Here is a 26745-nt window from a genome sequence, read left to right as displayed (position 1 = left end):
TCTCGATGAAAACAAATGTTTTAGGTTCTCAAAACACAATTACAGTATGCCAGATGAATCCCCAAATTTGTATTCTTCCATTTCTCAACAGATTACGATGTGGTTTATTGAACTTGTCACAAAGAATATTTCTATTTTCCTTTGTGTTATAACCATATACTTTTGCAATTATTTTTGTTTACTCAGTATGAAAGCCTGTCTAATATGAAAAACAATTTTGTTTTCCTTTTTTGGCTAAGAGAAGGTCAACATTATTGTCATAATATATCCCATGACAGGTAATTGCTTGAAGAATATCTGTTTGAAGGTAATTTCAATGACCGAATTTAGATTTCTGCAAAAAGGAGGCTGTGGGAAAACAGAAAAAAGTTAAAACCTTTTCCTGTGTCAAGGTACAACTTAAATGACTGCCTCCATCAATAATTCATTTGAAGAGGTAAAAGATTTTTCTTAAAGACTGATATTTAGTTATTTTTCCATTTTAAAAATATGTTCATTTAAGTTAATGAAGGTGTAACCTAGTTTTGTAAATCTTAGTATTTTTTCCTTAACTCTGCATTGATATCATCTGTTTGTACTCAAGTACTTAAAAACGTGATTTCCCTACTTACTTATTTTAAAACTTCAGTCTTCTTTCCAAAATACTTGTACATTTTAATGGTCTTATAAATGTATGTATGTAATGATGTTTTGTAAAGTATGGAAAGACGCTGAAGAGGTGAACAGCAAAGAATGTTACTTTACTAATAGAAAAGAGCCAAGGTAATAATTATTGGTAGGTCATTCACACCTGTCCCAACAGGAAGTAAAGCTGTCGATATTAGTATTTTTGCAGTAAGCAAAATGAAGTGACAATGAGAAAAACAGTAACTTTGATATCCTATTCCATGCAAGGTCATTCTACCTGTTTTTATTCTAAACTCAACAAAATACATGAAAAAATAACTTTACAAGCAAAACAGCTAGTGATTGTGTATGTGCACTCAATTTTTGTATCTACTGAATATGAAGTGACAACAGCAGAAAGATTGAGTAGACTCTGAAAATACAGGTGGTATTTGAAATTTTTGAGTTGTGTCCACTTTTTTACATAGGGAGACACTTAATAGAACCCATCACATGGGTGGGGAGAGGTGACAATCATTAACATAAGTGTACCCTTTTCCATAATTCCTTATTCGTGGATCAAACTCATACCCAAGACATCTCTGGATACTAAGCTATGACAAGCAATTACTGATGTAATTTTCAAGCTGTTAAATAAAACCTAGAAAAGTGTATGACATTATGCATAGAAATTAATATAAATGTAACATTGCAGAATAGCAACTCAGATTCTTCCCAGTATTGTAATTGAAATTTGGTTAAAAAAAAATCACTAATCTGGAAGGACTTAAAACTGAAGCAAAGGTTTGTTTGGGGTTTTTTTTAAGAATAATTGGCATTTACATGGTATCACATAATGCTTCCCACCCTTAAATATCAAGTCACGTTTTTTAAAAGTTACAGCCTTAGAGACTATTGTAAAGCAGAGTACATATAAATTCCATTAAAAAAAAAATTTCAGCTTGCTGTGATAGTAATTATACATCATAGCTATTCACTGATTGCACCAACATTAGAGACGCTTTTCATGTCACTTAAACCTCACATAATGAATTAGTTTGTATTTTAGCAGCAGGGAACCTCACTACAGAACCCTCTACAGACACCAGAGACATATTTTCAGTACATCAAACACATCAGAAGTCCTGACCAAATCAACCAGTGTTTTCCCTAAATGCCATACATATGGCCCCCCAAACTTGTAAAACCTAGGCAAAGTCACAGACTCCCCTTTTGAGGACCTGTTAATTCAGAAGAAAAATTCCCAGCTGAGGAGTATGAGTAAGACAGTTGTGTCACTGGTGCCCTTTCCTTCTGCAAAGATGATTATTTGGATTTTTAAAGCTTCTTCAGAAAAATCAGTAGTTATGAGTGACTACACTTGGGTGAATAAGAAATCACTTTTTATTTAAAAAAAGTGACAGCTCACCATAATTTTTTTTCTCAAATGGTGTCACATAAAAACAGCTTTCTAAAGCTCCCAGCATCAGACATCAAGTTATTAATTAAAAAAATGTTTTTACTCCTTAATGTTTGAAGTTGCCTTTATTTTTTCTCACTCTAAAAAGGGCAATCATCTTTAGAGATGGAGTTGGGAACATCCTCAATATGCAAGTTGTCCAACAATTCATATTAAGAGGATTTCAGTTGCTAACGTAAGTGTCAACTTCTGAAAGATAGACTGAGGGTTTCTACTCCAAATTTCTGTTTTAATGTTTCAACCAAAATAGTCCCCTGTTTCTAAAGAGACTAGGGTAGACAATACACTGCTTTATCCATAAGAAGAAAAGTGGTGACCATCTTGTCAAAGAGCTCTAGCACAATCTTGCTTTGAAGTAAGCATATGAAATATAGCAGGATCCCATCTGTGAAAACCAGCTCAACTCTGTATAAGTTATGAACCTTTGAAAAATCACTTTTGCAGCAGTCAGGCTACAAACAGCCATTACCAGAGGCTAAATCAAACTCTGCATTTAGACTCCTCTTCAGGTAGTGATGCTCTCTGTCTTGAATATGTATGAAGTCTGTGCTCAGATTATCTGCTCATTAAAGAAAGACTGTAAACTTATCAGAGTTAAAAATGACTATTTGGATCAACAACATGCCATCTTTCTTGATCAACAGCTGTTTAATTTGTATGCCTGAATAGCACAGAAGAGAAATATGTCTAATAAATGAATGTTTCTATATTTTAACAGGTTGGAAAAGACTGCATACGTTGTGATTCCTATTTTTTTTGTCTTTAAATTACTTAAAAGGCCGTAACATAGCAGTGTATTTTGGTGCAAAAGAAAAATGGTACACAGGAAAAAAATCTGGTTAATGTGCAAGAGCAACTTAAGGTAAAAAATGTATTAATACTGCCAAGAGGTGCTACTCATCTATATTACTCTACATACAAAGTAAATCAGATAGATTATGCCCATGAAACAAGACCAGTTTGTGTACAGATGAGTACAGACCTGCTGCAAGTTATTGTTCTTTACATTCACAATGTTCAAACTGATAGTTTCTTCAAGTGACTATTTTATTAATGCTCAGTTAGCTACCCTGCAGCTTTCTAATCTACAGTAATATCAACATGAAATTACATATACCTGCCAATAGCAATATAAATTTCTTTACATTTAATGACTAAACTGATGGTACACATATCTAAGGACTCGTTTTTCTTTCTGCAACATGAAATCCAAAGTCTTTTCACTCTGTGTGAGAGCAATGGCTGTTTTGCCTTTACAACCACTTTTTGCCACATATAACCAAGTCTGGGCCCTGCTGAGCTGTGAAGTTGTTTGTGGATGCCCATGTTAGGTAACCTGTAGGGTCCATCCCTGACTACTGCCAGACAGCCAAGGTAAAAACTGTCAACAAAAACCAAATGGAATAAAAGACTTGGATTTAAACTGACAAGATAGTACAACAGTGAAAAAACCAGACTTCTGGAAGCAACTAATGGCATCCAGCAGCAAGGTTGAAGAGGTCAGAGAAGTTCTAGTGCTTGATTTTGACTGTCAATCAAGCAAGCAGAAAGGAGGTAGTAGGTGAAGCAGATGCAAATACTGGTGGTTTTCAGACCATTGCCATTGCTACTCTGACTCTAAAAGAAGGAGTTTTGCTTCAGACAGATCTGATGCCTCTTAGAACTGCAGGATTTGTTCCTGTTCTTATCTTTACACAGGTGGAGTTGCTTGAAAGGAGCAGACTGGGAAGAGATTAAAGGTGTCTGCAGTGTCAAAGAGCCACTGTGTAATGAACACAAAGAGCCTGCGGAGATTCCCGATGTTTCCCAAGCTTGTGAACCGAGATTAGCAGCTAAATATGTAAAAGTGGAAGGATCAACAAATTCCAAGTCAGGCCAAAAACTGAGCACCCAACTCCAGTCTACTACTGCAATCACTTTTGGAGATGAATTCAACAGGACTTAACTTCTGAAGGACAAGACTGTACTGGAAGTAAATGGCTTCCACTTCCTACAGGAGGGAAAAGAGATTTAATTAAAGGGCAAGATGTGTGGAGCTTTCTGAATGGCTGCTGCTGGACCTTTTCATAAACTTCCTCCCTCCTGTCTCACAGTAAGAAAGACATAGCTGTAAAAGTAAAGAAAACGTCATCATTCCTCTATTTCAGAGGAAGATATGTCATTAACTTCAGTTTTAAGATATTTTCTCTTCCTTGTGTATAGATTATACAGAGGATTCATTCAGACTCATAAAAGTCATAATGACTCATAAATGCTATTTAAAAACTCCCTCATGCTCTCTGTGCCCTGTAGAGTCCCTATCACGTATCACACAAATGGCTATGCTGATGGATGTGTGGTGGTGAAATCCTGTGGATTTCTCACAGGTCTGCAAGAGAAAAATTTTAAAAACTCAGTTCCTAAATTTTACTGTTCCCAACTCACTCCTTTTCCCAGTCAACACACACAAAACTCATCTGGCAAATAAACTCAGAAATGAGTTTATGAATAGGTGCAACCAAAAATCAAAGTGAAACACAAGAGAAAGGATACCAGAGAGAGAAAATCCCTTAGTAGTTAAAATACAGAGGGAAAACAGGTACCTATTTTTGAAATGCTTTCTCTTGTAAAATAGCAGTATACACGTTTTCAGCTAATTCTATGTCAAAGGACAAACTCAACAACCACTCAGCATTTATAGTTCCTGCAGCAAGTAGACTTATAAAAGCTAACAGGTCCAAAACCAATATGAGGTGTTTGAAAAACTTTTGACAACGCACCATCAAGCCTCACAGGATTTTTGTAATGATTTTACTCTAGCAGAGCACAAGATTGCCTCTCAAACAACTGGCCAAGCTGATTACTCAGTTTTCCTGCAACATAGTGCCCACAAGGAGCTCAAGCATCTGTTGAAATTAGTTTTAATACGAAGTCTTACTGACTGCTATTTTTTTCCCTCCTTTTTTTTTTTTTTTGGAGGGGGGAGGGTAAGCAGCAGTTTTATATTAATATAAATACTGAAATTAGGATGGAGGGTGTTTAGATGAACAGAGAAAGCAATTAGTACATCACTTGCTCTGTAGTCAAGATTGTTAAAAAACAGCAATAATGCAGGTAAAGAGAAAGGCCAATCAACAGTCAAACACACTACACTGCTTCAACTGGATAAAAAATAAAATCCAATCAAATAGATGTTTTCAAAACCTGTGCCTGACTACCTTCAATCAGTCCATGAGATATAAGACTTCATTCAGAATTTTTTTACTGGCTCAATACTACCCAAAAAGCTCAAAAAAAATCATGCACAATCTCAGATGGTAAGAGATTCTGTTCTCTGAAATATTTTTATAAAGTTCTGGACCTGCTTATGTGATTTCAATATTGATTTGTATATGTACAACTGATTAAGTGGCAAAAGATATCACATCAATTGTTTGTACTTATCAGTTACACTTATTATATACTGATTTGTAAAACACAGTTATATTATAAAAATATTAAAACCATCCCAAAATTTAGAGTCAAAATTATATTAACTAATTAAATAGATTAAAAAGGTAATTAAAATTTTCCAAAAAATACACTGAAAAGTTTTTTAAAATGTAGATTTTTTTTTTTTAATCAACCATTGGATGGACACTTTGGCAGTTTCCAAAATAATCAAAGCTGAGACTTTTATATGGTCTTTGCTTACATTCAAGATTTGAAAACAAATAAGTGCAGTTTTGGGAGTTTTGGCACTGGTTGAAATGTTTCCCACAATTCATTTTATTCAGGGACTTCCAATACCAAACTCCCAAGTAAAACCTAAACTAAGACTTGAAAATAAACAGGAAAGGAAGCACATACAGTATTGAAGTTAATCACAATGTATGCAATGGGAATAGCTAAAAATTTTTATTAAATCCACTCCACTCAGTACATATACATAGGTCAAACTTTGACTGCACTTGGCCAACACTGTAAGTGGTAAGACATTTGAAGAATTGCATACACACCACCTATAAATGAGAAAGTCTAGCAAGAAACAGTTTGTTTAATACCATGATGTGCAGATGTACAATACAACTTCTGTCAATGACTGTTTCCCTATCAATCATCTTTCATACTTGACTGCTATTAACCTTTTAGAGAAACTGTAAGTTAAAAGCCTTTTATTAACAGTAAACTTGATTAAATTTGCCAGGCAACATTAGCCAATAAGGTATGTCCCAAATGGCAGAGAATCGTCCAGTCTTTACAAAGAGATTCATAGGGTTGTTCAAATATAACGTGTATCCTCTACTTAATATTACCATTACTGAGGAAAATTGAAAAATAAATTAACCGCTCAAAATTTATCCTGGACCAAATTAAAATGTAATCTTCAATATTTTATTACATATTTTCACCTACTGACTCTACCTGATATTCTGTGAACAGGACACTTGGAAAATTAACACAAATGTCCTTGCACAGTTAAGAATGAGGTTTTTGTTGGTATATTTGGATTTTAACAGACCCCATCACCATTTTTATCCACATGAGCTGAGGACAGAGTAGGGTTTCCCAAACAGGATTTTCACTAATTTACAGGCATGGTCCTTTACACAACAAAGTCATATCATTGCTCTGCATCAATTGCCCAAATAAAACATTTCTTTCCTTTTCCTTTACACCACTGAAATTAATAGAACTGAAGTTAAAATTGGTGTTCTGATAACCTAAATTCCAAGACTTGAGATGTTTCTCGTCTTGAACAAATCTTGACAAGTGGTATATAAACACATGAATAGAATTCAATAATGCACACAAATCACCTTTGTGCCTAGATATTTGAATGATAACATTTGAAGAAAGTCTTCTAAGTCCTCGTATTTACAAAAGAAATCACTATCTCCATATTGACTCTGCTACTAGTTTTTCCTCTGACTTAAGGTAAAGATAAAACTTGAGGCTTTATTTGGTTCACAGAAGCCATTAATTATGCAATGTGGGGTTTCAGTGAAAAAGATACTCTGACCTAGATACAGATATTTTAAATATTTATTTATTCCCAGCAGTCCGTTTAGGCAACAAGGAGAGAAAAATCCGACAGCATGTACTTAGACACTTAATGTTTTGTCTTTAGCTAGCATTTCTCTAAGATTATAGACTCTTTACATAGTCCTGGAATCATTATATTACTTGGACATTACTACCAGCAGATTATGAAAGGGGGGGAAAAAAGCAAATAAAAACAAATTTAAAAAAGAAAATTCCAACATTAAACTCCCTCTGAATTTTATTTTATTTGCTACTTAAATGGCATTTCAGTTCATTTTGACACACTGTCCCAAGTTTGTCCATAAATGCTATGATCATTGTACTCTTCTGACTTTCTCTACATAAAGGGAATAAAGTAAAGATGTATCAATTTTATGAACTGTATATATTTTATATATATATATAAATATATATATATATAATATATATATATTTATATATATATATACACACACTGATTGGAATCTTGACCAAGAACAGTTTCACATCCTTTTCTGCAACAGGCTCTTCACTCTTGCTTAGTTTCCTTGAACTTTCCCTTCAGATTGTTTTTGTAGCAGAGGCTCTATTCTGTAAAGTTTAGGGCCAATACTGCAAACCACGCCTGCTCCAGTTCCGGTTTTAGCTGTAGCCCAAATTGTCTTCATAACTCAGCTACAACTCCCTTGTTACACAAATGGTTGCACCTACTCAAACAAATACAAAAGAAGTCTATTGGTAATTTAAGTACCCCTCTAGTTGTACATATCTGAGGGCCGCTGTGGACAGTGAAAATAGTGTACACACAACCCTTCGCATAATTCTTGCTTGTTTGCTGTCAAAGAGTGGGTCATATACCACAGCATTTATTTTGACACATGCTTAGAAGTAAAATGGCTGTTGATTTCCTGAGCACTATACTTGCGCACTTTCCACTATGTAAGCCATTAAGATTTAAATAATAAAATTAAAAGCAATTAAATTTCTTTATCCTACTTGTACCTGCACCACATTTATAAATTGTTCAAAATAAAAGGTCCAATAAGAATCTATTTAAGGTCAATGCAAGCCAAGAACTTTGGCTTTCCTAAGGAAACAATGGGTACAGTTGCAATAAAGCCTGCATGAAACGAGACAGATTATTTGTTTTAAAGCTTAAAAGCCTTTGCAAACACTTGAAAGAAACTGAAACTAGGGAACTAAGAGAACACCTAGTTTAGAGAAGCCACTCCAATAAATCAGCTTATAAGAATTAAAAACCCCCACACTATAAATCATACTTCATTCTAAATTTCTCACTTTACATACTACCTCTTATTTTTTTCATTTTTTTATTGCTATTCTTCAAGTAATAAAATATGCTAATAACACATAATTACTATTTCATCCCTCAAATTTTAAAGGAAATACCTTCCTTTTATCTCTCTGGATTATACCTTCCAGGCAACAGACATTAGAAACACCCCATTAGATCAGACAAAAAGTCCATACACACCAGAACTGTGGGTGTGACAGTGACAGCAGAGGAGGTTATTTGGGTAAAATGCTGAGGCCTGGCTGTTCTCCAAAGTGAACATCTCTAATGATAGTTGTGGAGCCCAAGGAAGTGTGTGGGATGTTAGAAGGTATACCCGGGCCAAGGCCTATTAATATCAAATTATGGACCTGTTCTCCAGGAATATGTCCAAACCCTTTTGAACCTCCTGTAGCTGTCTGCCCTCATCAGTATCCATGACAAATGGTTCTAGAAGTTCTCCAAAAGCCATATACAGAAGCATTGCATCCATTTTCAATCTCACAGAAACTTCCCTGAGTATCACAAGTTTCTAGTGGTATGACATTTATTGAGTGAAGGTACACATTCACCTTGGCCACTACCTTCATAACTTTGTAAACCTCGACCATACTCCTTCCCGTCAACCTTCTGACATCCAGACTGAAGAGCTCCAGCCCTTTCAGTCTCTCTGCAAAAGGGCACTGTTCCATGATTTTTAATGTCGCCCTCTAGCCATCACTGACCTCCCCTACATTCCTCAGAGGGGGAGACCACAGCTGCACATAATACTCAATGTATGGGCATAAGAAGGTTATATACAGCAGGAGAACAATGCTACTGTTGTACACAGAACTAATTATTTCACCACAGAGAACTCGAAGTGTCTGTCTGAGTTGTAACTGCCCATGCTCAGTTCAGCATCCTGTGGACATGTACTGGTTTATTTCTCCTCTAATGTATCACCTTACATTTAGCTAAATAGAGCTACATTACATCATATCTGTCACACTTTCACCCATGCAGTTTTGTGAGGTCCTCCTGGAGTTCCCCGCAACTTAAGCAACATTAGAGTAGCCATAACAGTTTCATATTGTCATTCACATAATTCAGAAATTTCCCCTTGCACTGCCTTCTCCAGGATATATACGCTGAATAAACATGCAACACTTCTAAACAGAGTGAAACAGACAGAAACACACTTAAACTCTCTAGGAACCAATCAAAAGGAAAACAAAAGAAACTTTTCCCCAAAATCTCCTTCGAAAATAGCAAGACTGCACCATAAAAATACCACTATCTGGACTTGGATATTTACAACAGAATTTGTCATTCAGAAAAAAGTGTCATGGGCTGATGAGCAGTCAGACCACTGGATGTTTAGCACTGTTTTTAAATAACAAGTATTACAATTAAACTGCAGAATAGGATGTGATTAGAATCACATTAGGATTCAAATGAGTGGATCAGTAGTGGATTATAGAGGAGAAAAAAGTTAGAACAGGTCAGAAGTGTCAGTGCAAACAATGGAATTTTCTGCCTCTTGTTCTCTTGGCATTTGTGATGACTGCACAGACCAATTGACAAAACCCAGGTCTGCCCTTCTTACTTGTTGAAACTACAATGTTTGACCACCTCTGCTGGACAGGATGAAAACCAAGGAAAGCACATAGTGTTGAGACAGAAGGAAGCAGAATAATTGCAGGCTCTTACTATTTACAGATTTAATCACCAGAAATTTTAAGAATATGTTCCACAGATTAATCCAGGACATGGATGCAAAGCATCAATTTTTATTAACAGAAATAGAAAAATTAAGATCTGTAGTATGTCATGCTGTAAATATATTTTGTCTAACTGTGTCTTGGTTTTCACATCTGCTTACTGGAGTTCAGGGATACTGTCAAGACAGACTCCTCACACTCATCATAGCACTGTCTTCCACAATGCAGAGGTCAAACTCTTCAGTTGTTGCTAATATGAAAATGCCTTCCACTTTGCCATCACAAAATTATGAATACACACACACAAAACAGCTTAACCTTTACTTTTTTTTTTTATTCAAGCCTTTGTCTTGCTATTTGTATGGGTGTTCTTCCTACAGCTAGGCAGGGCAAAAAGCTTCAGAGCTATTCATAGAGCCTATTGAACCATCCAAATAAAGTATCTTTTAAGTCAGAAATGTAGGGTCCCTAGGTAATCAATGGAGAGACAGAGAAGCCTCCAGAGTTATTTAAAGCACTTAAGCAGTTATCTATACGCCTACCGTGAATACTGTGGAAGTCCCAACTGCACTAGTAATCTCTGATGAGTAAGATGATCAAAGAAATGGGTGTTCTTATTCTCTCTCTCACCTTCCCCCAGACCCTGCTGAAATAGATACTGGCTGTCACCTTCAGAACAAGGTGGCTTCAGATTCTGCCAAGGGAATACCCTCCCACACCCCCCCTAAGCAGGAAGTGATGGGCCTGAAATGAGTTATGACTCATGTCCTCATCCTCCTTAGATAAAGTCTTCCACCCTCCTCCTCTCCCACCACCTGCACAAAGATTACCATATTGAAGACAACCAAAAAATTAGCTTGAAAACCTTGTTGGTATGTGCATAAAAATATCTTAAAGGGGCTCATAGTGTTTCCTGTTTTCCTAAAGTTATCTTTGCTTCAGAGGGAAATCCCCTCTCCTTTTACTTACCCTCCTCACTCTCCAAAATTATCATGCAGAATGTTTTCTTGCCTTATTAATAATTGATAAAATTGTCTTTGGAGTGTTGAAACCAAAGCTAATACATGCAATTAGGAGAATAAATGTTAATGAGCATTGCATTAAGTAAGCAAAAGCACCTTGAATGCCATGTTAACATTTTTTCCAAATAATTAAATGTGGCTGACTTAACTAGACAGAATTCAAGCTGACAGCATTTTCTAAACATGATGTGGAGAAGCTAGAAGATAACAGAAATGGAATCTCATTCTCCCTTTCTGTTCAATTCTATTGCATCAGCTGGAGAATGCTCTGTATTGCTACCTGTTTCCAGAAGTCAGTGGTATTAATGCTGTGTAGATACCTATCCACAAATATAAAAACCCTAAATAGTTCAGTAAGGACTGAAAAATAGATTTAATCCAGAGGTTAATGTATAAGAAGGCAAGCTTCATCTATAGATTTGTGTTGTACTGTGAAAATTTGGCTTCCTTATTTATAAAGGTTCTAATCTATGGAGCAAGGTCCAAAAGAAAACAGTTTATGGCTCTTCAGTCTAATAACCTAGTTTAAAATCCTCCATGTTAGGTTATCAATCCTGTCCACAAATATGTCTGTGCTTTCTTGTAAAGTTGGATGTGCCCCTCTGGGCCATCTTTGTTGTCAGGGTCTTACAGTCACCTTGGATCTCCTCAAGGTCATGTCACTGATGCAGTGACAAGCATCAAGGGGTAGTAGGTGGAAGGCTAGAAGGGCCTCAGGAATCTCCCTGCAACATCACAGATCCAGGTAGAACACAGTATAGAGGTCACACATCACAGGCTAGAAGCAAGTATAAAGGTCTGGCCAGATGTGTGCTTTTGTCCTAGACAGGGTGGAGCCAAGAGACAACACTTTTCACTTAATCTTTTTCATCTTTTTCCTGGTCTCATTCCCATGATCTGAAGTGTCCAACATGCACTCTTCCCACAAGAACAACTGCAGAGAGGCATGGATACATTCTCCTGCTGCTAGAAGTTACAAGCTTCCAGCTTCTATCCTTCCAGAAACATGGAAACTGTTAACATTAAACAGGTGTGAAAACTAGTTACAGAAAGTCTGCTATCAACCTGTAAAACAAAATAGTTGCTCCGGTATGGTAAAACTGGAATACTGTTCAGACAAGAAGGGATAGGCATTTCAGGCAAGATCCTTCTGTCTTCAGTCTCCTGAGAAAAGACACAGTATGGGGAGAAGACTGTGCCAGATTGACTGGAACATGATTTATAGAGCTCCTAGGAATAAAACAAAGCTTCTCCAGAAATTGTGTATACCTTTGGAGGCTCTCTTGGGTATGGCTCAATGCTATTTTCCATCATTTATGGGCAGTCCTAGTGTTCCAACATTAAAAAAGGTTGGCAGTGCATGATCAGTTAGGAAGCCAGTTTATTCAGAGGTGACAGAGGGAGTGACTCTTCCCTTACTTCATTTGCAAAGGGATATTTCTCCTACCATAGCCCCAGAGCGATTACCATACAATGGCTCCTTTCAACATCAGCTAGAAGTCAACATTTCTACAAAATATGTAGCCTCAATTTTATTTCAGATTTTTCCTGTTTATACTAAAATGTCTAGAAGTCAATTTATTTATCCGCTATCTCAAGAAACAGATTCCTATAGAGAATACGAAGTACAGATGAATCCTATTCTTACTCTCCTTTTACTTTTTCCTAGCAGGCTGTAAACTTTTAGAGGGTTCAAATTATTTTTTCTTATCTCTATGCCTGTTACTGACCAAAAAAAAGGTTATTTCCATTGGCCTGAGAATTTTTCATGCCTGTAGCGGAAAACTAAAACAAAAATAATCTACCTACCTGTAGAAGACCTAGAGAAACAGGTACTTCCTTGTAAACACTTAAGAAGTCCAAAATGATGAACATCTAATCACAGACAGCCTCAGCACTGACACCAGATTGAATCTGAGCAACTATCTTTGAGGCTTGTAATATAAAGTATGGAATAAATGAAAGGCCAGGGAGTATCTCCCTGCATGATGGGATTATTCTATTGAAAATCAATCCTCTCTTAGGGTGAGAGGGTATCTGGGGTAGACAGCCTGGAAGCTTAGAGATCGAGAGATTAGATCCTAGCGATTAGGGGAGCCTCAGCAGAGGAGACTGCTGAAAAGGTGACCTGAGAGTTCTCTCATTTTTAGGACAGCCACAAAAATACCTGCCTAGAGGATGAAATAAAATACACACAAATTATAGCTTATTCAGAGAGAGCTGCAGATTTCTCAGCCATTTTACATAAATAATTACTCTGGCATGGGACAGTCTATCCTCTATTATGGCTGGTATTAATATTTAAAATATCACAGAATCACAGAGTAGTTAGTTTGGAAGGGACCTCTGGAGACCTTGTTGTCCAACACCCCTGCCAAGGCAGTGTTATATTAAACCTACAGCATCCAGGTGGAACCCCCCTGGACAGCCTGTTCCAAGGCTCTGCCACCCTCAGTATAAAGGTGGTCTTCCTCATATCAAGGTGGAACTTCTTGTGTTTTAGTTTATGGCCAAAATATATATATATCATACATACATAGAGAGAGATACATAAAGAGATGGCTCATTCCACATTTACCTGCATCTTTGTCTCTGCAGTGACTGGGGTGCAGGAGCCCATAAGGACCTTGTCCTGGCAGCCAAATGCAAAGAAACTTCCTTTCATGAAGGAAGAGCTAAGAGAGTTCTCCCTTAAAAATTTCAAAAATGGGGGGAAAAAGCAGCTAAGCTTTAGAACAAGAAATCCAGTACCAGTGAGCAAGAGGGATACAGAAACAACGGGTCATTCTTTTCCTGTGGCTTTTTTCACAGGAGCAGCCTCACAGTGGCTGCTGAAGACATCTCAGGATGAAAAATACTGTAGAGAAACAAGTGATTGTTATAAGCAAAACTGCTTTACTTTGAATTGATGAAGAGGAAATATAGAATACTACCATGTCTTAAGAACAGCTGACAAATTCATGCTAAGGGTCATTAATTTATTCAGCTTGCTCACAGGCATTCATTGAAATGCACATATAAGCTAGTAATAAGACACATTAATAAACTTAATCATCAGTCTGGAACTGTGGCTGTACAAATTATTTGTTTTGTATTAATCTACCTGAAGACATAGAATCTCTCCTTAAAAAAAAAAGGGATTAAAAAAATTTAATAACACAACAGCCTTTGGCAGAAAAGTTTTACTTTTATTGCTTAATAACAAAGTAGACAAATTTTATCTTCAGCTGGTAATATTAAACATGATGAGTCAAATGCAATGGTGCTTATAATACAAGTGCAAGTTAAATGCCAGATATATTTGGCTTTGAGTGTTCAGGCAGCTTAACTCCCTTGGATCTATAATTGAAGAGAATGTCAAAACACCATTAATTACTTCATTAAAGCTACGAAAGAGTATTTAGGGAAAGAAATACAGGGAAGATAAAAAAACAGATGAAGCTTAAAAGGATCTCCTTTAACAAAGCCCGAAACAACTTCCTTATTTCTTTGTGCTACAACAGCCATTCTGCTGCTGTTCCTGCACTCGTTGAATGCCAAAGACAGTCTTAGAAAACAAAACAGGTTGAAAGAACAATCTGCAGCCAAAATCCCAATGTCTATGATTCCCATCCTCAGGGGAGGTGTAAGACAGAGCAGGGGAGATGGGCAATTCTCAGCTTCTCTCTGCTGATTCCTAGTCAGGCCTGGCTTACCTCTTCTGGTAAGAAAGGTGATCCACAGGAGAGTAAGCCTATGAGGACACTAACTTAGTCAATGCAAGTAAATGCACTAGTCTATGAGTGCTGATAATCTCAGAGTTTACTTAAGACCCTACATGTCCAATTCCTTCACACAGTTGCAAAGCAAAGCACAAAATCAGAGGCCACAAATGCACAAAGAGCTCTATGATAGAAAAAAATCCATATGTAAGATTAGCTCAGCTGGTTAGAGCATGGTGCTAACAACAGTGAGGTTGTGGGTTTGATCCCTGTATGGGCCATTCACTTAAGAGCTGGACTCGATGGTCCTTTTGGGTACTTTCCAACTTCAGATATTCTGAGTAATTCTGTAAATTGTCTTAAAAGTAATTAAACATGTAAAACTGTCCTTCACAGTTTTTTCTTAACAGTTATACTGAACAAATAAAGCTTTGAATATTTTCATGGTTTTCAGATGACCCATTTGTTTTTCTTTTAAAGGTAGATGTCAAAGTCAATTTTCCTCATCCAATAGCCAAATAATAAGGATGCTGCAATACCTCAAGTACTGAAAATGCATTAATGTTGCCAATACACCATTTCTCCCTGGTATTTCCTCAGTATTCCTTTAGCTATAAAAGAACCACTTCAAAGTATTTCATTATATAGCTTGCAAAGCTTTTAAACATTGTTTAGAGTCAGATGTTTAAACATGGTAAAAAGGTAACTTGCTTTTCTGAGGATGTTTTAATATTCTTTCCATCACTCTTCTATCATCAGAGTAAATGATAAAAATCAACACCCTTTGGGGCAATCAGAGACTTTTTTCCAAAGTAAACTCTGTCATTATATAAAAAACATTTGTTTACAGGATAAAATTCTCTCCCCCCAGGCTATTTAAATATCATTAGTGTATGTTAACAGAACTGAAGCACTTCAAGTTACAAGACCTTCTTTTTCATCAGAACTCATGTTATTAAGTCGAAAATCCAAACTGGCTTGACAAACACTGTTCATCTTAGCTCTGGATATCTCACAATCTCATTACAGAAGTAATCGTAGGGGGAATATTTGTAAGGTTGTAGCACTATTTCCCAAAGCACTGAAACTTTTGTCTTGAGTATGACCTACTTAAACCTCTCAAATGGAGGTAAAAGACCAATGAAGCATCTCAGGAAAAAAAAAAAAAAGATAATCATTGAAATAACAAGATAACCATTGAAATAACTTCATATTAAACTCCTGTGCACCTGTAAACAAGAGTGGTATCTCCTGAAAAACAGACAACATCTCAAATCCTATAAGAAATGACAACTTATTTCTCAATTGAAATATTAGGTTTGAAATAGTCTGCTCTCGCTGAAGAACAGGCAGTGGCAGATCTTTTCTCCCCTTGAAAACAGGGTAAAATCAATCAGAAAGCAGATTTTTTTGGAGGGAGGAGGACATGGAAGAAGATATATTCAGGTATTCACAGGTACTAGAAGCCAAAAGTAGATGTATGAACAAGACTGAACTGTGGACATTTGAATATTTCTGCTATAAAAGGCATGAAACACTTTTCAGGATGACAGACACATAGAACAATTTTAAAGGACTAACCTGTCTGTAAGGAAGGACATCATTATTGCCCCATGACAATGTGCAGAAACTTTCTAGACTCACATTTATCATATAAAAACACAGTCAGCACCTGAATACTGACTATAACTCTACAGTCTCCCATAGTCCTACAAAATCATTGCATTTCTTGTCCCCAGAGATTACCCATACCACTGCAGTCCTTTCTGCCCACTGAGAGCCCAGACAGCTTCTCCCCTGACTCCTGCTCTGCCTGCAGTCCACTCTGCAGCGTCTCCAAAACTGGCTTTTATCTAGAGAGTAAAAACCTCCCCTGCACTGGGGATGTACATCAGCTGCTACCTAGCAGTAAAATCTTAGCAGGTAAGGCCTGAAAGTAGCAGATCTCCTATATAAAGCATGTGATCAGCACAACGGTTTGGTTTTTGGTCTTTTGGGGTTTTTTTTGGTTGTTTTTTTTTTTTATTTTTATTAAAAAAAAAAAAGGTAACGGGAATATCTCGAGCTAGGTACATCAGTGGATGTCTTAGCTAAAACCTGATGCTACCTTTAAAACACAACGATGGACCTTATCAACATTTTTCACAGGTTATTTTGTTGCATAAGGTATAATTTTTTGTGAAATAAGTAATGATGGTCATTGGTGACCATTGGAAATATACTGACTTAACTGAAGCCCTGGTCACATTATAACATCTCAAGGAGTAAGTATCTCTTCTTGTGACTAAAAAAGACTCAGATACACATACGGTACAGAAGTACATGTTCTCAAATCAGAACTAAACCCACAAGTCATGAAGGTCTTGTTGCAAATTAAACTGCCCTTAATTTTACTTTTTTCCAAAACTGCACAATTAACTGGAATTCAGTAAAGTGCTAGGTGAAAGACTCCAATTGTATTCAGCACCATAAGCAGAGTTCAGTTCAGTAGAAATTCTTCACAGAAACTATTTTCGCAATTGAAAATAAAAAATAATTATTACAGAAGATAAAATATAATCCATTGTTCTTAATATTAGACGCTTATACAAAGAGTTACATCTTGCAAAAGCTAAAGATAATAAAGGATGTGAAGTAGATACAATACAAGGATTTTAAACAGGGAATTACATCCTGAAGCAAAGTACCATATAAAGATATTTTCAAAAGAATTAGTTTATGGTTAATTCCCAAAAAGTCAACACTAGAAGACTTAGTAAATAATTCTTCTTAAAAAATGTTACATCATATTTAAAATTATTTATTATTTGTCAAAAAAGAGAATGTGACTTGCAAAACATTTTTCATTATGAAAATCAGTATTGTTCTCTTCTCCTGCCACCCAAGAAAGGGATTTATATTGGCCAAAAAAGTCAGCCTTATAAAGGTACTTTCAAAATAAAATAAACTCTTGTGTGGAGTTATGATTTACCTGATACAGAAATTCTGGTGCTGATGAAGTGGTGTAATAATAGTGTATGACCACACATCAGTTTGACTTTCATTTTGACTTTCTGCAAAGTTATCCTCTACATCAGTGAATAATTTAAAAAAAAAAAAAAGAGATATGAGAAAAAAAAGATTCTATCATGTTTGATGTCTATAAATCAAAGAAATTGTAACAACAGTTTGGCCAGGCATCTCAAATGCAAGTCAAGGAGCTCATTAAGTCCCAGATAACTGGCAATCATTCCTTTATCATAAAATACAGCTCAAGGCAGTGCAATGTAAATAAAAAAATTAGGTGAAAGTGATTCACTTACAAAACTGAACCTTTTAATCACAAAGAGATGTGGGTGGCTGGCAGCAGTCACTGGCCTTTCTCTAAATTGATCATAGAAGAAGTCTTCAACATCCTAATGAGAACATCCTGTTAATGTTCACTGCCTAAGGAGAACCTTAGGTATTTAGTGGATGTTAAAAGATTGTGACAAAAAGTTATTCTTCAAAGAAAGATGCAAAAAATTCTCATAGCTATGTGGACTATGTTTGATAGCGTCAGAGAGTTGGTCTATCACTATCACTTTATTTTTGGTTAAGTTATTCTGCTGGTTGAATGAACATTGCTATCAAACAAAGGATAGAGACTGGCAACTAGTGTGGACCCACGGGAAGCCCCACTCTAAGAAAATTGTCTGACGGGTTGCTGTGAGATACCAATGGTGTAAAAGCTGAAGAGAACACTCCATTTAGAACAGGCTGGGGAAGAGAGGCTGCTGAAATCCAATAAAAAGTTTCCAAACGCAGAGGAAGTCAGAAGGATGAGGCTGGTAGACAATACTTCCTACTGTTATACACAGCACCCTTGTCTGCTTAGCAGGCCTGTAGGTGCGGGATAATTTACTCTTATCATCAACATTGTAAGACATTTTTCTGTTTCCTATTTGCAACAGGCTAAAAGATACAAAGAAAAAGGGGGAAAGAAAAAGACAAGAGTTTTCTGCACAAATTCTAACTACAGATTTGCTGATAAGAGCAGCTGTTTCTCAGTAAAATATACAGAATTTCATACATCTGATTCTCTGCTAGAAGCGCAGGCTAGAAGCCAAAGTAATCAAAACCTCTATCAAAAATACAATTTTAACATCTGTTTGGACTTGGACTTATCTTCCTTCTCCCAGACACTATTGATTATCATTATCTGCAAGTCTCTAGTATTCTAAACAGCAGTGGCAAAGGGAAATTAAAGTGACCATTTTCATACAAACACAGACAGAGGCTTCTAGGGCAGAATGAATACTACTGGTGCTGACTGAAATCTGAGTCTATCTTCCTCTCATCTTCTGTGAATACACTGTCAATAGAAAGAACTAAGATACAGTCTAAACTAAAATATTTATTAAAATTATAATGAGAAGTAAGGGATTTTGCCAAAGGAGAAAAGACATTACATTATCAGAGAGACTTGTTGCTGTCTGCACTGCACTTCCTGGGAAGGCTGGGTATGACTGTTGTTTTTTTCTCTGCAACAAACCTCTCTTCATACCTTTGGTTTATTATGACTGGACCACAGGAATAGGATATGAAAAGTGTGTTTGGTGGCAACTCTTGGAGTACATAATGAAAGTTTCTGCTTTAGCAAAGTAACCTCATCCTTGCCTCAGAAAACTAAAATCCTCAGAAAGCTAGAACCCCGAACAAGGGTATATCCTTGAAGTCTTTCCCTCTCCGTTCTTTCCAGCTTGAAATACCCAGGTGCTCATGTATCTGCTCCCAAAGAAGTAAATCTCTCTTCCCATCCTCCAATACTTTTATGAATCCAGGGTAAACACTGTGTCCTTCAGAGACCTGTGGGGGAGATTTTACAACCTTCAGTGCTCAAAAGCAGGAAGATCAAGAGAAGCACCTTCTCTTAATCCCATTGAGGCATCTTTGCACATGTCAGGGTGGTCAGTCTTTCTCCCTTTTTACCTACAATGAGATTATTTTCTGTTTAATTTTCAATTAAAAAAAGAAAAAAAGAAAACCATTCCATGCTCACAGTTTTACCATGTTAGAAGACAAAAATGAGCCACTGGGATGTTTCAATCTCCATAAGTTATGGCCTCATCAACATTTCTACAATTAAGAACCAAAATAAAGAAGCCTTCAAGTATACAGATACAACAACCTAGTGGACTGTATCATCAGAACCACGTTTATACTAAGGGAACAATTTTCCTGTTTAATTGTTCAAAGCTCTACAATCACACCCTTTTATATTCCTCTAGCCCAATGCAGACAAACAGCAGATTTTGACCACTCTCAGTGACATACAAAGCAAGATTTAGCAATTGTCAGGCAACAGAGGAGAGAGAAATCCATGCAGACTTTCTACTACAAGTAACAGGTTATCCACTTCTGGGGAAAAAAATTGTGAATTTTTCATGTTTTCAGGTATTGGAACAAGTTGCCCAGAAAGTTTGCACAGTCTGCCTCCATTCATAGAACTTTTGAGACCTGTCTGATAAAGCCCTCAGTAACCTAATCTGTCCTCACAGTTGACCCTGCTTTGAGCAGGACTGAATGAGGTCTTATCCAAACTGAACCATCCCATGCTTCTGTGTTCTATTGTATATAAACCCCTCCCACAAATAAGTAGAATTATTACCACAGATTTCAGTGCTTCTTTATTTTGTTACCAACCTGCATATCCCAGAGGTTAGCTTCATGATTTACATGTATGTGAATCAACAGGCAAAAGGAAAAAGAGGGGGCATACAGGAAAAAAAGAAGGAATACTTGCTATCTCTCACTGCTCATAATTTGATGCAGAATAGAATATTACAATTTCTCATTATGAAAGTTGGATCTATGACCCTGAGAAGTGTTAAACACCACAGATGTTTCAATTGTAGAACAGTCACATGATTTCATGCCACACTAATCCATAAATGAAGTAGGCAACGAAGTCCCAAGATTCCTCGTTTGTTCCTGTATTAAGATGGCCCATAACTACAAGCCAACCTTTAGCATAATATACAAAAAACAGCTTAGCTGTAATCTGGTTCACCATTTTACAGACAGCGCAGAAAGCTGTGTGAGCTCAGTTTAAATGCTACATCCATGTTGGCTGGTTGTGAGACTTGCAAAAATAGCTTAGTTTTCTTCAGGTTTTTCCTCCTAAGTAACTGCTAATTTACACTTGCATCACTGTGAAGACTGGCTAATAAAATATTTTTACATACCAATTACAGTACTGATTAGTGAGAGATTATACATATAAATCTAAATATGACTGTTGAATAGACTGTCATGGCCTCAGTAATTTATGGGGAACATCACTTATCCAACAAAACAACAAAGTAAAAATGTGCAAATTAGCTTGATAGAGAGTGCTTGAAATGGAACTCCTTTAGTTCTAACATGTGAACCTTCTAGATATTGGATGGCCAACAACATCCTGAATCACCTGTCATCTATTTATGGAATAAAATTTCTTTTAAAGGTGTATACACATGCTCAGAAATGTATGTATGTGCATATGTAATTTATATGAAGGTATGCAGGTGTACAAACCATAGAACATTCCTCAGAATCACCCGAATCACTGGAGCTATCACACTATAAAGGTGTCAGGAGATCCTGTAGCATAAGTATCATATACTCTGGCATACCCTTTTTCCAAGTGCTCAGCAGTGACCCAACCACAGAGAGATTCCTTTCTCAGCAGTCTCATCTCCTTGGACTGTGGAGCTGTACCTAAAATTGAAGGATTCTACATGCAGGGAGGAAGCACTTGATCTGCTGGCAAGGGGGAGATATTCTGGACAGAACAGAACTGAATGACACCAATACTTACTTGACAGGCATTATAAATCAACTGGTGTTCCAATTTTTTGATCCCTAGAATCTGCTGAAACATTTCATAAAGCTGTTCCTTGCTCAGAATCAGCTCTGATACAGCACTTAAGGCCATTCTATTTGGTTGTTTGCAAAAGTCCTCTTCTCCCCTGTATATGGCATCGTATTTGGCTAGCCAAGAACTTAACACTGTCTCTTTGCTTAATCCATCGATTTCCGGTAAACTTCGGACTCTCTTTTCTATGTTTTTCTTAAAAACATCTCTAAAGTCACTCGCAGAACATCCTCCACTGTGGACCATTCTTGCAACCCGATCACTCTTGAGAAATACCTTTTAAAATAAAAGAAGAGAAAAAAAAAAAGAAACAGAAAAAGTTAGGCATGGACACAAACACAAAACAATCCCTTTATAAGGGATTACAAACTAGTATTTTGCTTCTATGAAAGATGGTTTTATATGAAAGAGTTACACAGGCCAAGTTTGCTATGTTTTTCACAAAGAAACAAGTGGCCATTTTGAAAAAGTAAGCTTCTGCATTGAATTAGTACTTACACTAAGTAGTTTTTGAAGTATTTATGCATAAATTTACAATAGCTAGGCTAGAATGAACTTTGAATTAACAGCAGCTAATTTAAAATTTACCTAAAATGAGAGAGAAACTCAGGGGGAAAAGAGACCCAACCCACCAAAAAATTAGAGAAACAACTGAGAGAAGAAAGACACAAAGACACAGAGCTATTTCTACTACAGTAGATACAATACTGGAGACACAATATGGGATTCTCTGTGTAAAATTCCCAGAGACTAACATAAAAATACCCTCCTAAGTACTCATACTCTAAGATACGAAAAGGCAAATTACAACAACAAACCAATTAAATCAGCATCAGCATTCTGTAAGAACTTTTCAGTGTTCAAGGATGGTTGTATTCATCTCTTCTTTTAATAAGGGCCTTAGCAAGGTTGATCTGTATGCGGCCTGTACATAGCTCATTTCTAGTAGCAAGTCTCTGGAAATTGTTCCTCTACAAGATGCAACCAACAAAAAGGTGACCTGCATAAACAACTGTGCCTTGAACAAGAGATAAACTACATCATGCCATTGAAAGCATAACTTGGGCAGAACCACCTGGCTTCCTGCAGCAAAGGAGATGGATCAGGGCCCTCCACCCTGCACAGTTCAGGTGCTGGGGGCTGCTTGGGTCCCACACCAACACCCCAAGTACAGCTGAAATGCAAGGAACAGAAGTGAAACCACAAAGTTGAAAGAGATTTCCTATCCGTCACCTTTCTGACTGCCTGCTCTCTTCAATCAGATGTATGAACTGGAAGTTAACTATGTATTTTCAGATAGTCGTTTTAGTCACTGAGAGCTATGAAATCACAATAAATGTACACAATAGCACAGTAGAGCTCTTACTCCATTTAATATCTCATGTGAGACAGTGCACCTAACAACAAACCTAAAACACTACTGTGCATCACTTATAACATACAAAACAATGGAGTAGGAGAGGATCTAAAAAGCTGAGCAGAGAGGAGTACACAGACACAAACAGATCAAGAAAAATGTATTCTAAAAGTTTCAGTGCTTGTCAATGCATGTACCGTATTTTAAAATTTAGTTACTTACAAAGTACATCTTTCAACAGATATCCTAAATTATATTGTACACAAGGTTGCAGATTAAGCCTAAAAGTACTTGGCCAAACAGATTATTCAAAAAAAACCATCACCAATATATGCTAATCACATTATATCCTCTATCTGTACCAAGATAGATTTCTTTTTATGGAAACGTAAGTATCTAAGGTTAAATTCTTATCCATAATGAGACCTGACATGGTTATTGTCAATTAATGTTTATATTAATTTCCTCAAAATGCTACTCAAATATTGAATTTAATTTCAAAATACATAATAGTCAGAAATTCCACTAAGCAATAAAAGATCAACACAAACAGGTACATGGATATTAAGTCTTTCCTTGTTCTAACAGTCTGCAATTACGATGATTCATTCCTCCAACAGCTTCACTGGAAAGCAAACAGGAAAAAAATTACAAAAGAAGACTTCAAACTAATTTCAGCTACTTTCTACTGTTCATAAACATCACTTAACCTTGCATCATATTAGTCTGCACACCCAGTGAGAGAAAGAAGATGCAGAAGATAGAAAGAAATTAAGAATATTAAAAGACACTTCCCACCCAAAGTCTCATATCCATGCAAGACTACACGACCCTATGTATTGCTAATATAACTGGATCAGTCTTATTAAAAAAAAAAAAACAAACAAAAACAACCTGCAAAATACATACTGTAAGATCATCAAAATATGGTTTACCATTCATTATCTTCTTTCATTCATATTGTTCCAAACCATTAATTCTGAATGCAAGAGCTGAGAAGCTGTTACCACTTTATTTATGAACCATACTAATTCAAAATTTATTTCTGATTCTGAAGTCGATTTTCCAAGAGACTGCAGGAAAAATCTATTCCATTTTTTAACCACTTAACCATGGAAGGGAAACACTATTGTAACACTTGGTGTGCATTACATTGACAAAATAATGGCATATACATGTTGGACAAAGCAACAGGTATGTGCACATACAAAATACAATCTGCATGTATCCCTGACCCTAAAATGTTCCCTTCTCATGTATTTTGGGTCACAAACTATATTGTTATTAAATTTTCAAAAATTATTGCAAGATAATTCTTTTGCAAGATACTGTGGATATAGAAGGAATTTATTCAAAATATAAAGCCAAGGTGTGGCTAACAGACTATGAAACATAGTTGGTTATGAAAAGGAATCCATTGGACTTAAAGATTTTATTGTATTAGTTGAATAGCAATTTACCAAATTTTTTCCTGAGAGGAAAAAAAAAAAAGAACAACTTTTATTTATGATAATTAAAAAGCAATAATAGCATTTTAACAAACCCACTCAATTTTCAAGACTTTGTTAGCAACAAAAAACCATAAGAGAATAGAAATTCCATTAGGAATGTACCATATGTGTCTCAAATTTAAAACACTAACATACATTAAAAAGCTATTATATGTCTTGTTATTCCTGTTCCTGAAAGACATATGTTACTCTTCACATTGAATGCAAAATCCTTTGCTTCAGTTAGATTTCTTGAGATGTGTCTCCTCAGTTTCAGAGCTTTTCTGAGCCATTTGATGACTGCTTAAAAAAAAACCCAAACAAACAAAACCTAAGCAGTAGTTTATAGGAATCAGTACTATATGGAGAATGGCATATCTTTAAAGCAAAATACTAATTAAGTACATTCACTAAATCTCCCACTCTTCTGCCCTTTATTCCTGTATTTCAATAGTCTGATCGTTAGACTTAGTACTAATTAAACAATCATTCAAAAACCTCCAATGTTTGGAGGTTTGGAGGTTTGGTTGTTTTTGGAGGTTTGGACTTCCTCAAAGACATTGTGGAGTGACGCTTTTTGGCAGCCAGCATTTGAACTTTTAGTATCATTACTGGTTCCTTGAATCCAAGTCAACATCAACTCTATGCGTTACTCACTACTAACAAATTATCAAATACCAAAAAGCAATGCTGTATTAACACATAAAATGCACACAGGAGAAAACAGTTCAAATACAGGTTTTGATGGACCATACATATATGTCCACTTTGAGGAACCTTTTCAATTCACATTATTAAGAGCCCTTCTAAATACTTTTGGACTGAACCATACCTTCAGTTTTTGATGGAAAAAGTTCTCCTCAATCAAAGATGAGAGAAGAATTTGTAATCTACTGAAGCAAGGTTTAAATTCACTTTTTTCCAATCATTATACACACGCAATTTCATCAGTTGCAAATGTTAGTAAAAAAGCTAAATTCAAAATAGTCTTTAGCACTAAGATAGTTACATTAAAAGTATATTTCTGTTTAAAGATGAAAAATCATTATTTAGAAGTACCTACAACTTGAGGAAATGCTGGAAATATTAAACAAAGAGTTGGGTTTTACTTTTTCTAGAACACACCCCTTGAATAACTTTTCTATATATTGAACATCATATCAAATTTAACTAATTATATAATCAGGCAACACAAACTGTAAAGTTTAGGAAAAAAAACATAGGTGAATACAGTAGGGCAGAAGGACCACAAGAATGATTTCGCAGCCTCTGAAAACTCCTTACTCACCTGGCCTCTGTATGCCTTCTAGTACTTCAATAGCACCAACATCCTCCTCTTTTTTAAGCAAAGCAGCTGGGAACTTCATTTGCCACAAGAGCCACTAGAGATTTTTATTCATTTTTGATGGTTGCTGCTGTTTCTCTAGCTTTGAGGAATCACATTTGCAATTCAGACATGCCCTATGTCTTAACAATCAGTGCGCAATGCATCATCTGTCCTGGAAAAGATGGCTGCAGCTCAAAATGCACACAACACCTCTGGGACAGTAAACGTCTAGACATATAGACACCATTGGAATCAGCTTACCACCTTTCTGTACAAGGATTTCAAGCTGCGTTGTAGCTTTTTTTAATTACTTTTTTAAATTCTGGCATTACTGGATCCAAGCCCTTAGTACCCTATATGTTCCAGGATTCAAGCTCTTAGTACCTTGTATGTAGGTGTGTGAGGGATGCACTTGGCCCCTTAACCAAACCAGCAATAGTTTGGTACAGGCTCCAAAGGAGGTAATGGCCTGGGCTGTAGCTGGACCAAGAACTCCTCTAGTTCTGATCTGTTCTCTGAAAACCCACAAAAGAGTAGAGTGACCCAGTGAGCACCGATGCATATGAGCTTGGAACACTGATCATGCATTTCACACATGAATAGCAGGTGGCTTTTCCAAGAGTCATTTATCAAGAAACAACGAAATCTGTGGGTACAACAAATCTCATGCACACCTTTCCTATCACATGTAATTTGACTAAAAACCAACCACTGTGTTCCATGTATATGACAGCTCAAGTAAGTTTTCTTTGAGCTCTTCCAGCTAAACAGCCTGGCTGAACAATGGTGATCTTTGCTTGAGTTCGGATGGCTCTCAAGGCTGCTCCTTGAGGCTGAGAGACCCATAACCAAGGGCAGATCTTTGGTAAGAGATTGATATCATGCATAGCCTTTTAGCATAACTT

At 36.4% G+C, this 26745-nt stretch overlaps 1 protein-coding gene across 19 annotated transcripts in view; it reads right to left on the bottom strand.

Moving 5' to 3' along the window:
* CADPS2 (calcium dependent secretion activator 2) overlaps positions 1-26745 on the bottom strand; it is a 295682-nt gene that overhangs the window by 174502 nt on the left and 94435 nt on the right. For all 19 annotated transcript variants that reach the window (XM_032687469.1, XM_032687472.1, XM_032687479.1 and 16 more), the window contains exon 3: positions 21610-21942. In XM_032687469.1, the coding sequence (XP_032543360.1) occupies positions 21610-21942 (333 nt within the window). The remainder of the gene's footprint in view (positions 1-21609; positions 21943-26745) is intronic.

Source organism: Chiroxiphia lanceolata, chromosome 5 (genome assembly GCF_009829145.1).
Source record: "Chiroxiphia lanceolata isolate bChiLan1 chromosome 5, bChiLan1.pri, whole genome shotgun sequence".
In the NCBI taxonomy this organism is placed as follows: Eukaryota; Metazoa; Chordata; class Aves; order Passeriformes; family Pipridae; genus Chiroxiphia; species Chiroxiphia lanceolata.
Note: the sequence above shows the minus strand (reverse complement) of the source record. Positions and strands in the feature narration are given on the sequence as shown.